Consider the following 13,361-nt stretch of genomic DNA (forward strand, 5'->3'; position numbering starts at 1 on the left):
AGCTTCAAAGAAGGATACACAGACAAGCGAAAGAGCAACGGCTGAAGGCTGACAGGCAGCCTCAAAGAAGGATACAAAGACAAGCAAAGAGCAATGGCTGAAGGCTGACAAGCAGCCACAAAGAAGGATAAAAGCAGTAGTGCTTAAGAGCTAACTGCACACAGACTAAACAAGAACAAGACAAGGCATACAGGCAAGAAACAAAGCAAGGCAGAAGTTCTACACAGCACAACTGATAGGCCACTATTCTCTCCATCAACTTGCAGAAAAGTGGGATAGAGGTTGGTTGATGCCAATTTTAGCACAGCAGTAAAATTGTTGTTCTGACAGTTCTGTAATGGAGAGGACTTACAGTCAGGTTTCAAACTGAAAGAGGAATTGAGATGAATATAATTTCCTTTTTTTACAAAACTAAAACAATCACCTCCCCCCCCCCCCCCCAATTACATCCCATGGGAGACCAAGTGGGCTCATGCTGTATTTGCCCAAATAAATAGCATGGCAGCAGCAGGATGAGGTGACAGGAGAGATGAATGTAGTTTGGAAGGGAGCAAGGGGTACATTGCCTTCAAATTATGTGGGTTTCTTGGTTTGGTTTCCCTTTTTGATCAGCTGCTGAATCCTGGATTCCTTTCTCACTCCTAGTACTTCTCTGCTGATCAGCTCCTGACTCACTCAAGGCTAGCTTATGAGTTGTGATCTATGTAGCTGTGCAAAGCAACATGAATGAGGGGATACTGCTGTAGTGGTGCCACAGCTCCTTATCCTTCTAAATCATGAGGGTAGTTCTATAACAGGGTGCCTAACATAAGAGAATATGCAGGTGCCTATTTTATAAAAGAAAATAGATGCATACGTTTCTTTACAGAATACTAGAGTAAGTGGCAGAGAATATTCCTACATATAAGGAGGTGCAGTCACTTACACCAGTCCTATGGCTAGTATAAATACTCATGCCTGGAAGTTAGCCAGAGCATGCATAAATTATAGAATACTATAATTATGTTCATATTTGCATACTCCATCCATGCAAACGCATACTGGGAAAATAAATACCATCAAAACATGCTGCAAACTTTTCTACTTTTTGATGTTCTATAAGAAATGATTTATATACATTGCTGCCACCTAAAACTAGGTGGTTCCTTATAGACTGTGTGCCAAGTAAGATGCCCCAATCATTTTGAAAAGTTGGCTCCTATTTTTATAGCTGTAATCTGTAATCAGTAGAATCCTTAAAGCAATAATGTTCACTTTCTCATTAATCTTTTGAATTCAACATTATCAGCAAATCATTTAAGTTTTGAGAAATTAGCATGTGGCCATTAAGGGAAAAAGTAAAATGCAGCCATAATTTGAAGGGAATGTACCCCTTGCTCCCTTCCAAACTATATCCATCTCTCCTGTCACCTCATCCTGCTGCTGCCATGCTATTTATTTGGGCCAATACAGCATGAGCCCACTTGGTCTCCCATGGGATATAATGGGGGGGGGGGGGGGGGAGGGAGGTGATTGTTTTAGTTTTGTAAAGAAAAGGAAATTATATTCATCTCAATTCCTCTTTCAGTTTGAAACCTGACTGTAAGTCCTCTCCATTACAGAGCTGTCAGAACAACAATTTTTAGGAAAAGTTTCAGACCATGGCATTACATAAGCCACAACTCCTTCCTGCTTCCCCATCTCCCTCCAGCAAAATAACTTACCATATATACTCGTGTACAAGTCGAGAAATCTTGACTCCAAAACCCCATCAATAAACCAGGGTCATCCTTATCTATGGGTTATTCTCATCAGTAACAAACAAAACAGCGAAGATGACTAGCAAAACGTCAAATAAAAAAATAAAAACCATGAAAAAATAATGAAAAAATGATAAGAATCTTCAAATTTGTATATAAAAAAAAATAAAAAAAGCGGCTCTTTGGTTGTGAGAATTAAAAAACAAACTTTATTATCAATGAATATCAGGGAGAAAAGGACTCGACACAGCTGTGTTTCGGCCGTACAGGCCTGCGTCAGGAGTCTTCTCACTGTATGCTGATTTCTTATATTATCCAAATGGTAGAGGGAATATATGTATCTCTTTGCTGATGTTGTAGCGTAAAACAATATTTGAAACAAAATCAAAACAGAGAAGCGTCTCGTCAGATGCACGCGGAGGAACTTGAACCGAACATCATTGAAAAAGGAACGCGGCGAAGGCCAGCACAGGACTTCGGCTGACGGGGGTTGGGGTCCCCTGTCAGCACAGGTAGTGGATGGCGGCGGGGGACGGTTTTCGCCGAGAAGGGGGGGTTGACAGGGTTGCAGAAGGGTAGTCCGTTGGCGTTTCGTCGAGTGTCAGTGCTCCACCCTCGTCATCATCACGTAGTAACGCGAGGGCGGGGCAAACACTCATGGGCAAAGGGGATATCGCCACGCCTCAACTTCCGGTGTTGGCTTCATTTAGAACATTGGGGTTGCGAATTATGTGCGGATGGGGCGTGGCTGAGGGCAGGTCTATGACTGACAGTGAGTGTGAGTGGAGTGAGTGTTGCTGACAGCCTAGCCTACCAACACTGCAGGGCTTCAGTGTTTCCCTCCCACAGAGTGAGCTTCAGAATGTTCCAGGTGAGATTTATATAGATATCAACAAGATTTATGGAGTGATTATTGATTCAATAAATAAACAAGTGGAGTTTTTTGACCGATGATAATAATGGAGTCTTGAAGAATCTGGCATTGAGAATAATATCCGTTCTGCTGCCACGTGTAGACTACTGAGGTCCTTTTCTCCACTATATAAACTTGATTCACTTCAGACTGGATTGGCTCATGGTGATTAGATTTTATTTTCACAGTATTGGAGTTGAAATTTGTTGAAACTTCAGCTTGCTTAAAGTATTCCATACTTGATTTCGCTGAAAGATTATCTTGTGAGGACTGTATCTACTGTAGGAGCGGAGTCATATAAAGTGACCCGCTCTTAAGGTTAGCACTGTATGAGTACCAGTACCTTTAACCCCCACTGAACATACACCACACACATAACGAAGCTAATAATTAGTATTTTGCATTCCTGGTTTGGTATCAAGGTCACTGAAAATCAATTAGATTTTGAGCAGACTGCTGTGTAACCAAGCAATCAAACTGCTAGGCAGCGTCTCAAAGCCCCAGTTCTGTTTCTCTTTCAGCTGCTAAAAGGAGCAAACATACAGACCTGCATTATAGCCTGCACTAACAGCTTAGTGCATAGCTTCCTAACAAAAACATTAACAATGCATTAACCAAACATGCAAATAAGCCCTGCGCAAAACTGTGTGCTAACCTGGGAGAGCACACTGGATGCACATACAGATGGTTCTGTGCTAAGGGTAGCTACAGCAGCATACAGATCTGACCAGAAAAACTTTTATCGGCACACATCTGTGCTTTTGCTAGAATGCTATTCTGTACATAAAGGTTTTGTCATAGTTATTATGTACAGATGTGTTCCGATACTGTTTACTTCTGCTCAGACCTGTGCGCAGCTCTAGCTGTCTTTAGTGTAGAACCATGTGCTCTCAATAGCCCAGCTCTTCCTTCACCCCTCCCCCTCATTTCTCTCATTTCTTTTACTTTACCCATGCTCTTCACAGAAGAAAGAAAAAACTTTGTAGGTCTTGTATGCTGGCAGCAAAAAGAAAAGACAGGTGTTAAAGTGTAATTATATCAGGGATCCAAAAAGCAGTAGGAGGCCAATACTGTGATGGATTTTGGTCATGAGGAGAGAGTTGCAAGGCACAGTGGAAGACAGGCAAAACCGGAGTTAATGTTGGTTGCATTTAAGAAAGTTTATATATTCACACCTACCAAGTAAACAAATCCATACTGGATGAGCTATTTTTGCTGTTTATAAATGATCTTGTGGAGGGGAATTTTCGATATGATATCTAAATCTGATTTGGGACGTTTTGCTGAAAATGTCCAAAAACCAAGTGGCGAACATAGTGAATTTCGAACCAGAAAAAGATCTCTTGGCCATTTGCTAAATGTTTTGTGCTCTGTGTGTCTATCTTTTTGGACTATTTTCTAAAAAAAAAAAAAAAAAACCTGTTCAAGGGGGAAAAAAAAAAAAAACACAGGGACAGCTGACGGTAAAGTTTACAAGTTACAATTTACTACAATTCAGACCATATTACATATGTTTTGAAATGTCCTTGCACACGTGAGAAAAAACACCCGTTACTTTTCTACTCAGTTAGGTGAACACAGATCTTGTATTACAAACAGCAAATGTACAGCACCATTAGTGGCCCACTGTAAGGAATTACGAGATGGTGATAGAGACAATGCTGGATTTTAAGTCTGAAATCTTTTGAACCAAAGGGTTTAAACACCGCATTACAATGGACTGCATTTTTTTTAACTTTGGACTTTGATTGGTTGATTTTACCACGACATCATTGTTTGATGATTGGCTCACCACACAGTGGCGTCTTTTTTAGGTGAATGCCGTGTTTCACACTTGTCAATAAATCAGAGCCTGTCCAAGTGGAAAGAGCATGTATGTGGTTTTGTTAGAAGCACTGGAATATTTCAGCATTATATTTCACTGATTTGATTCTTTGTTTATAGGCATTAGCACGGCATGATCTCCAGAAGCAGCCATTGGCGAAATGGGTCCCCATCGGGACCGCCGTCAGGTTGAGGGGGTTTGAATAGTGGATACTCGATCCAAGACATACAGGGGCATAACTTGATATCAAGATTTATATAGCTAAGTAAAGAATTTCATTTCATTTCCTTATGGATATATAAGAGATTTCTGAACATATAAAAATTTGTCAAAATATATGAATGCTATGAATATATAAACATCAGTGACCGATGATGATTATATCACGATATAAATAGTGATATGGTGAATAACAAGTGACTTTGGGTCTACCTCTGATGGTCTGAAGAAAAAGAAAAAAAGAAAAAATATATAATACAGTAATCATTCACCAAGCTGTGTAGGAATATTGGATTACTTATAATACGTTGTATTTAGTGGGCATTTTCTGAATAGATCAATTGGAACCATCTCTGAGAAAAGATGACTAAAGTAGCACATTCAAAACGTTGAGAATGGCCAGTTTTTCACATCATGTTGTCATGGGTCCATAAGCAATATGAAAAAGTTACATATTTGAACTTTTGTAATTCCCCCCCCCCCCCCCCACACACACGCACATAAACAGATGGGGGGTGGGGGGAATTACCCTAACAAAAATTCATTAAAACCTTATTTTTTTGTTTCTGGTGACTTAAGCAACCTTTTCCCAGATATGGTCACAGATCTCAGATTTAACTGCTGTGAAAGAAGCCAAAGAACAATATATTTTCAAAACATGTTTTTTCAAATAACGAAACAGTTCTTACCAAATGAATCAGCTGGGTATGGACAATGTCTTCTACTAGCACTGCTGTTTCATGAAGAGGCCTGCGCACATCTCCTAAAGAGAACCTGGAACACACATAGTATGTGATCAGAAAATGAATCAAGAAAACAAATTTAATTGTGGCAAAGTGTAACTGAATGGACCTCTGGAGATATGAAAAGGGCAACTTTCAAATCCTTTTTATCCAGGTAGAAGGGCTTTTGAAAGTGCTTGCTCAGCAAGTAGCTGAAAGTAAGCACATAATGGGGCTCATCTTCAAAAAAGAAAGTCTCAAAAATGTCCAAATCACAATTTTTGAAACTCAGTTTTTCGCTGTAGTGCATCCAAATCACAAGGGGGTGTGTTGGGGATTTTGGGGGTTGGGATTTGGACGTTCCCAAAACTTGGGACATTTTTCTGCCACAGTGGAAAAAAAGCAAAAACATCCAGGGCTAAAAGATATTTTGATCTAGACCTGTTTCAATCATGTATAAGTCACAGAAAGGTGATAAATGACAAGATGACACTGGAGGGATTAAAGCATAACCCCCCTTACTCCCCCCCCCCCCAGTGGTCAGTGACCCCTCCCACCCACCCCAAAGATGTGAAAGAAACTGTATATACCAGCCTCTATGACAGCTTCAAACGTTATGGCCAGTCCTATTAGAGCAGCAAGCAGGTCCCTGGAGTAACCTAGTGATCAGTGCATTGGACAGTAGAGAAAGGACCCAGGCCCATATCCCACTCTAAATGATACACTTGTGGTGGATAGTGAACCCTCCAAAACCCACCAAAAATCTATTGTATCCACCAGCAGACATAAGGGCTATTGTAGTGGTGTACAGTAGGTTTCTGGTGGGGTTTGGAGGGATCACCATACAATATAAGGGGATAATGGTGAGATGTGTACCTGGGACCTTTTATGTGACGTCCACTGCAGTGCCCCCTAGGGTGCCCCACTGCTCTGCTGGGATGCCTGTGTGGCTAGTCTACTAAGAATATTGCCCCCCCCCCCCCCCCCCCCATATATCTCAAAGGCTCGTTTTTGTGCGTTTTTCCCTTGGACTTTTTTTTCTTTTTCGAAAATGGTTCTTATAGATAGAAGGTTTTGTGCTCGGTGCATCTAACAAATGGCCATTTTCAAAACACAAAGTTGGATGTTTTTAAGTTTTGAAAATGGACAGGTTCTCTTCTGGAGATTTTTCGCTAAATGTCCAAAATTGGATTTAGACAGTCTTTTCAAAGTGAAGCAGTTGATTTAAAGGAAAACAGATGTCTGCAAATAAGGCAGATACAAATCTTTACAGGTGCTTTTTCACTGAGCCAATTTCAAAGTGAATTAGGTTCGTATATTCCCTTTGGGAGTTCATACAAAGCCTTCAGGTAAGAATATCCATTGACTTTGCAACTACCCCACATACTTTTGAAAACTACTACATATATATCTTCACTCTAGACAATATGGTGCCGAGAAAAGCTTTGATAATAATTTTAAGTTATTAAAATGATACACTTATTTTATTTAAAGATTTCTGCCTGCATTATTTTTCCTTATGCAATACAAAGAACATAAATTAAACAATTCCATGTTTCATGAGATAGAATAATGTACAATAAAACTAACTCAGACTCACTGTGTAAAAGAGTAACTGAATGTCTAGTTTCCTGAACAAAATTAATTAGAAAACAAGTAAAACTCCCTGCAGAATAATTATGCATGATTGCATTTGAGCACCAGTCAAAGGTCCAAAAGATTTTCATCACAGTTTTAGACAGAACATAGTGGTGCATTCAATTCCAGTAATGTTTTAGGAAAGGATCTACTGGCGTACAGCATTTTCTAAAATATATACAAGAGTGTTAAGTGTCTGTGAAGTGAGAGCAGCCATTTTACAAAGACATATGTTGAAAAACTGAATGGAGGAACTCAGTGACTTATAAGTTACATGTGTACAACACACACATGTATGCCTGCAGTTTTCCAAATTTAGATGTGTGCATGCTGCTAAGTAAAAGCAAAGGCTGCAATTCTTTTTTATTTTAATTTTGGAGCTGGAAATAAGCAATGGGAATTCAAGGGGGAGAACTCCCTTAGTCCCTTCTCTAAAAGGCTGGTCCAAGTGAGCACTTTTTACAAATCTACAGATGCAAGGGAACAGCTGTAAATCCTGATATATTGGTACATCCAGGCACATTCCCTTTTTGAATTAGAAAATACCTGTGTAGATTTGGTTCTGCCCAAGCCCTGCACAAACCACATATCCTTGCAATATACACATGCCCTCTGATTCTATATATGGTGCCCAAAATTGGGTGCCGATTCGTGTGCCCAACTAAATTGGTTGAGCCAGTTGGGTGCTAATTGGAATTAATCAGCACTAATTTGGATTTGGGCGTACATCTTGCTATAACAATGTGCACCTCAACTGCATGCAAATCTCTCTCATGTATATTCATTGTGGATATCCTGAAAACCCGACAAGACTAGGTGTGCCATGAGGAATGGGTTGGGAATGGCTGCTCTAGATCAAGTTTTCACAAAATGATGACAGAAGCAACTCATGAGGCTGGTCATGTAACACATCTGGTGTTTATTTCTCAGGGACTTTTGATTAAAATTTTGGCTAATACTCATCCTTGAGCAGATCATTGGGATTTGAGCTATGAATTTTCTATTCCATTTTTGAGCTAAATATGAGATCTCTACTAGGTTTTTCAAGAAGCTGGAATCAGATGAGTTAAAAGTGATATCTTACCATTTTCCAGAGAATTTTGATACTCTGGTACCTAATAATCAATTGACTGAATGGAATCATATTTTGAAAACTGTCTTACAAAAGGAGGCTCCAGTTACAGTGACGATCCTAAACATACACACAAACGTGAGGAAAAAAGAACAGTGCTCAGCTTCAGTTGGGCAACAGGAGGAAGACTGGGAGGGAGGGTGTAAAAGTGTTGGGATCAAGCTGGGTCAGCCTGGGATAGAGGAAAACTGTTCTGGGGTCGGGATACAGAGGGTTAGCATGTAATGCTCCATCAAATCTTCAATGGGCCCCAGTAACTAACTTTTTTTTCAAGATTTCAAAATATCACAACTACAGTGACAAAGGAAATGCCTCACAAAAATGTTTTGAAAGCAAAGAGCATTAGACACAATTAAGGACATATATAATAAAATGATCAACCACAATAATTATGAGGCAGGAGAGGAAATATAAGCTAAAAAGAAAAGAAAAAAACACTTAGAAATGCTAGCTTAAGCTCTTCAGAAAGCCAGACTTAACAGTGAGATCCAATCTTTGGAAGATTGAAGGTACAATTACATACCTTCCCTAGCCCTCAAAAAACTATTGAGCTGCTTAGGATCAAAAAACATAAATGTACTACTCTTAAGCACTACCAAAACTACCAAACATACACAAGGAAAGTTTTGCAAAAATGTCGCTTCGAGGACTAGAACTCGAGGCTTCATAGCCAAAAAGTCCTGTCTCCTGTTCAGTGCCATCCATGACAAGTCAGAAAATATACGAATATGGGAGTGGCCTAGTGGTTAGGGTGGTGGACTCTGGTCCTGGGGAACTGAGTTTGATTCCCACTTCAGGCACAGGCAGCTCCTTGTGACTCTGGGCAAGTCACTTAACCCTCCATTGCCCCAGGTACAAATAAGTACCTGTATATGTAAGCCGCATTGAGCCTGCCATGAGTGGGAAAGCGCGGGGTACAAATGTAAGAAAAATAAATAAATAAATCCCATAAACCAGGGTTGTGGAGTCAGTACACCAAACCTTCAACTCCACTTCATACTGATATTAGGCTTTAAGCTTTTTGTTCTGAATTTAAAGCTCAAGTAAATTTAACTTATATTTACCAGTACTTGAGATCCAGGACAAATACATATATCTGTATCTATCTATACAGATATAGCTAGATATCTCTGTTCTGGATCTCAAGTACTGGTAAATTATATATATATATATATATATATATATATACACACACATATACACACATATACAAATACATATATATACACAATTATAAATGATAAATTTACCATATATTATAATGATTTTTTATTTTGTAGCTGGAGTCAGAGTCGATACATTTTACCAAACTCCGACTCCACCCAAAATTTGTTATGACTCAAACTCCACAACCCTGCTGTAAACTGTTCAATTAAACAATTAAAACATAAATAAAGCACCGAGTTCTGGTCGAATTCCAAGCCAAATGTAGCCACCAACGCTGCCCTTTGTATTACCAATTCCAGGAATGATTCAAGAAAATCAGTTAGATCTAAAAGAGAAGACTCAATGGGGATTATCCTCAGTAGACTGCTTCAATTTGTTGGTAATATATTGTGCTCTTAGGAAAGGAGGAAAATTTTCAGGAGAAACCCCCAGTATTTCCATATGATATTTTTGCATCATATCAAGTGTACCAAATAAAAGAAATTTGGGAAAGTTCAGAAAATGCAACTTGTTTTTTCTCTTATCTGATTTTCCATAAATTTAACCATCTAATTTAGAAAGTCTCCCTCCTTTATCTTAATTAATCTCATTTCCTGTAGTTCCATAATTTTATTTTCAATTGCCCAAATTCTGGTGGACTGTAGATCTACCTTTTGAACTTGGTCTTCCAGCCTGTGTGATACTTTAGAACAGTCATCCATCAACTTATTTACCACCACAGAAAGGGAATTATTAACTCCCTGAATAGCCTCCTAAAGCGTGTCCAACTAAAGTAACGTTTAGAAATCCCAATCAAGCCAAACTGTTTAGCAGGATCAATATCTGGTCTTGTAGCAACAATTCCTTCCAAACTCCTTTTTTCACCGGAGATGAAGTAGCCATTGAGGCCCCACTCTGGAAGATGAGTTGGTGTTTGGATCACCATCGATACACCACCCGGTCAATCACCTCCACATATCACAGTTCCGGGTTGACGTATGCTGGCTGCTCAACAGAGCTCCTTGCTGCCACTTGACAACTCAGGCATGACTAAAGATGAAGACGACACCATGGGAGCCCTCATGAATATGTGGAGAATCTGGTGCCTCCCCACCGGAGTACTATCCAATCCAGAGGAGTAGGTCTTGGCTGTACCCTTTTGATTCCTCATATTAAAACAGGGAAACACCTCTGCTCGATGCATATTTTCTCTAGACAATGTCAGAGTTGCTTCACAGCGTCTCAGTACACTGCCATCTTGGCCCCAGCACTCCCCTCTCAGCTACTAATTTAATAATACTTGGGATAGCAGAAAAAAATGAAAAGTTGAGTTCCAGCTGATCAATTTGTATGCCACTGCCTAAAGAAATACTGGAAATCCAATAAACGTCAATACCCATGGAGACAAAACATGACCTTCTACCATCATACCACTGCACGCATTTATAAAACACATCACAAGAAGCAATAATAAAGAAACAGTGTAATATAAGGATCTTTTGAGATCCATTTGTTGAGGTGGCCAAGGAAATTAAATCTTTACTAGCATGAGAAAATGCAGAAAGCTAAACCTGTGGTAACATTTTCTACTAAGCAATTTTCTACATCGCTTGTGGAAGCAAATTCAGGAAATTGAATAATGCTAATAACCTGGCATTTACTGCATGAAGAGTACAATGGAACATCTATAAAGCATCAAGGAAAAGAAAAGCAAGATCACAGAGAAGTAAACAAAATTATAAAAATGAAAAGTAATAAAAAGAGAATGAATAAAGTTTAAGAGGCCAAACTACCAACCCATGAAAAATTGTGCAGTTTAACCATTTTCCATGAAAATTTACTAATATATTTCTGGTGCATTTGAATCCACAGAAACTTTTCATGAGAAATAAAATGAATATATTGCATATTCCCAGCTGTAGTAATGTGCATTTAATTCTAAAATGTGACATTATGTGTTGCAATGAACCCTTCATAGAGCTGCACAGCACATATCAGTGACCCCACCCCCACCCTTGGAGGAGGCTTTAAACCCTTGCTGGGTCAGTAGGCCACCAAAGTCACCTCTAGCCCAATGCCAGGTAGAATTGTAAAACAAATAATCTATGCCAAGCTCCACCTCATCTGAAAAACTGATTTCCAAGTGTCTGGCTCACTTCTCCTCCTCAAACCTTGGCAGGTTACCCCACAGTATACTAGGAAGGGAAGGAGGTATGTGTGGTTGCTCTTGACTCAGCAGTACCATCTTGAAAAATGACAACTTATTTGATTACAAATTTGCTTTAAAGAATTCCTGAATTAGTATGAGGCATATGAAGAGACTTAGGGCTCCATTTACTAAGAAGCGGTAAGCCCAACGCAGGCTTACCGCTCGCTCTACAGGAAGTACTGCTGGGCTACCGCAGCAGCCCGGCGGTACTTCCCACCCCTAATGCACCATGATTTCTGGCGCTACAAAAATGTATTTATTTTTGTAGCACTGGAGTGTACCCTGCGGTAATTGGGCAGTGCTGCGCGGTCCCCAGTTACCACCAGGTTAACGCGGGAGCACTTACCGTCACCTCAATGGGTGGTGATAAGGGCTCCCCCATGAAATACCAGCTGCAGTAAAAGGGAGCCTCAGCGCACGTGTAAAACACATGCCGATGCCAGCGCCAGCCCCCTTTTTCTGCAGCTTGGTAAAGGGGCCCTAAGGGCCTCTTTTATCTTATTTTTGTTACATTTGTACCCCACGTTTTCCCACTCATGGCAGGCTCAATGCGGCTTACATGGGGCAATGGAGGGTTAAGTGACTTGCCCAGAGTCACAAGGAGCTGCCTGTGCCTGAAGTGGGAATCGAACTCAGTTCCTCAGGACCAAAGTCCACCACCCTAACCACTAGGCCACTCCACTCAAATTGTGCTGGTGGCTTCCGCTGTGTAATGCCGACACAGCTCGTTCACATTGATTGGGCTGTGTTGGCATTGCCATTCGGGAACCGCTTGCGCGACTTGATAAGGAAGGCCATAAGCTACTTTCCTCTGTAGCTGAGCATAGATATATATGCTACACCATACATAGTTCTGGAGATAGTGTACACACAGTTAAGAAACTGTATAACAGATTGTGGCAAATGGATAATTTAGAGGCAAGTCTCTACTGTTAAGACACATGGAAACAGAGAGGAACTGAGACACAAGAGTAATGTTGTCAAGATTAATGCCCTGAGAATTGCAGGTACTGAAATAAATATGAGATGGTATCCCCTTTAAAAAGAGGAATAATGGAGACATATACAAGAAAAAAGTAGCAATGCCATTAAGGAAGCAAAGCTAAAATTAGTCAAAATAAAAATTCCAAATTGTTGCAAATTGTTGCTGCTGGCAATCGAATAAGACCTCAAAAATGTTCATCAAGGGCTGCTGAGCAGAGATAGTGTTCATCTATCAAAGAAGGGAAGAAGTGTATTCAGCAGCAGACTAGCCAACCTACTGAAGAGGGTTTTAAACGAGGCAGGGTGATCAAAGCCCCCAGGTAAGTACAAGCCCTCAGGTAAGCAAAGCATTAAAAACCTCTACAGAAATGGGAAAAGGGGCAATGTCTGGAAAGCAGTATATACTAATGCCTGAAATATGGGAAATAAGGTTTTAGATCTTGAAGCTGTGATGGAAGAGGCTTATTTGGATTTAGTGGCGATCACAGAGACATGGTTCACAGAGAACCATGACTGGGATACAGTTATACCAGGCTATAATTTGTTCAGGAAAGACAGGGTAGGAAGAAAGGGAGAGGAGTGCCATTATATGTTAAAGATTATATTAAAACACACAATTGCAGGACCTACAGGGTAAGGAAGAGGCAGAGTCAATCTGGAAATAGGTAATAACAAATGTATTTATACTGGTGTGATATACAGGCCTCCTTCACAGACAGAAGAAATGGATAGAAATTTAATTGAAGGCATTCAAAATATAGCTGTGAAAGGGGAATTACTACTAATAGGTGATTTTAGTATACCAGATGTTGATTGGGGTATCCCTACTGCAGG

The 13,361-nt window shown here is 40.0% G+C and overlaps 1 protein-coding gene across 2 annotated transcripts in view; it reads right to left on the bottom strand.

The window, feature by feature from the left end:
* SUPT3H (SPT3 homolog, SAGA and STAGA complex component) overlaps nt 1-13,361 on the bottom strand; it is an 881,555-nt gene that overhangs the window by 445,555 nt on the left and 422,639 nt on the right. For both annotated transcript variants that reach the window (XM_030198764.1, XM_030198765.1), the window contains one exon: nt 5,386-5,470. In XM_030198764.1, coding sequence (XP_030054624.1) covers nt 5,386-5,470 — 85 coding nt within the window. The remainder of the gene's footprint in view (nt 1-5,385; nt 5,471-13,361) is intronic.

The sequence above is a fragment of the Microcaecilia unicolor genome, chromosome 3 (genome assembly GCF_901765095.1).
Source record: "Microcaecilia unicolor chromosome 3, aMicUni1.1, whole genome shotgun sequence".
NCBI lineage: Eukaryota > Metazoa > Chordata > Amphibia > Gymnophiona > Siphonopidae > Microcaecilia > Microcaecilia unicolor.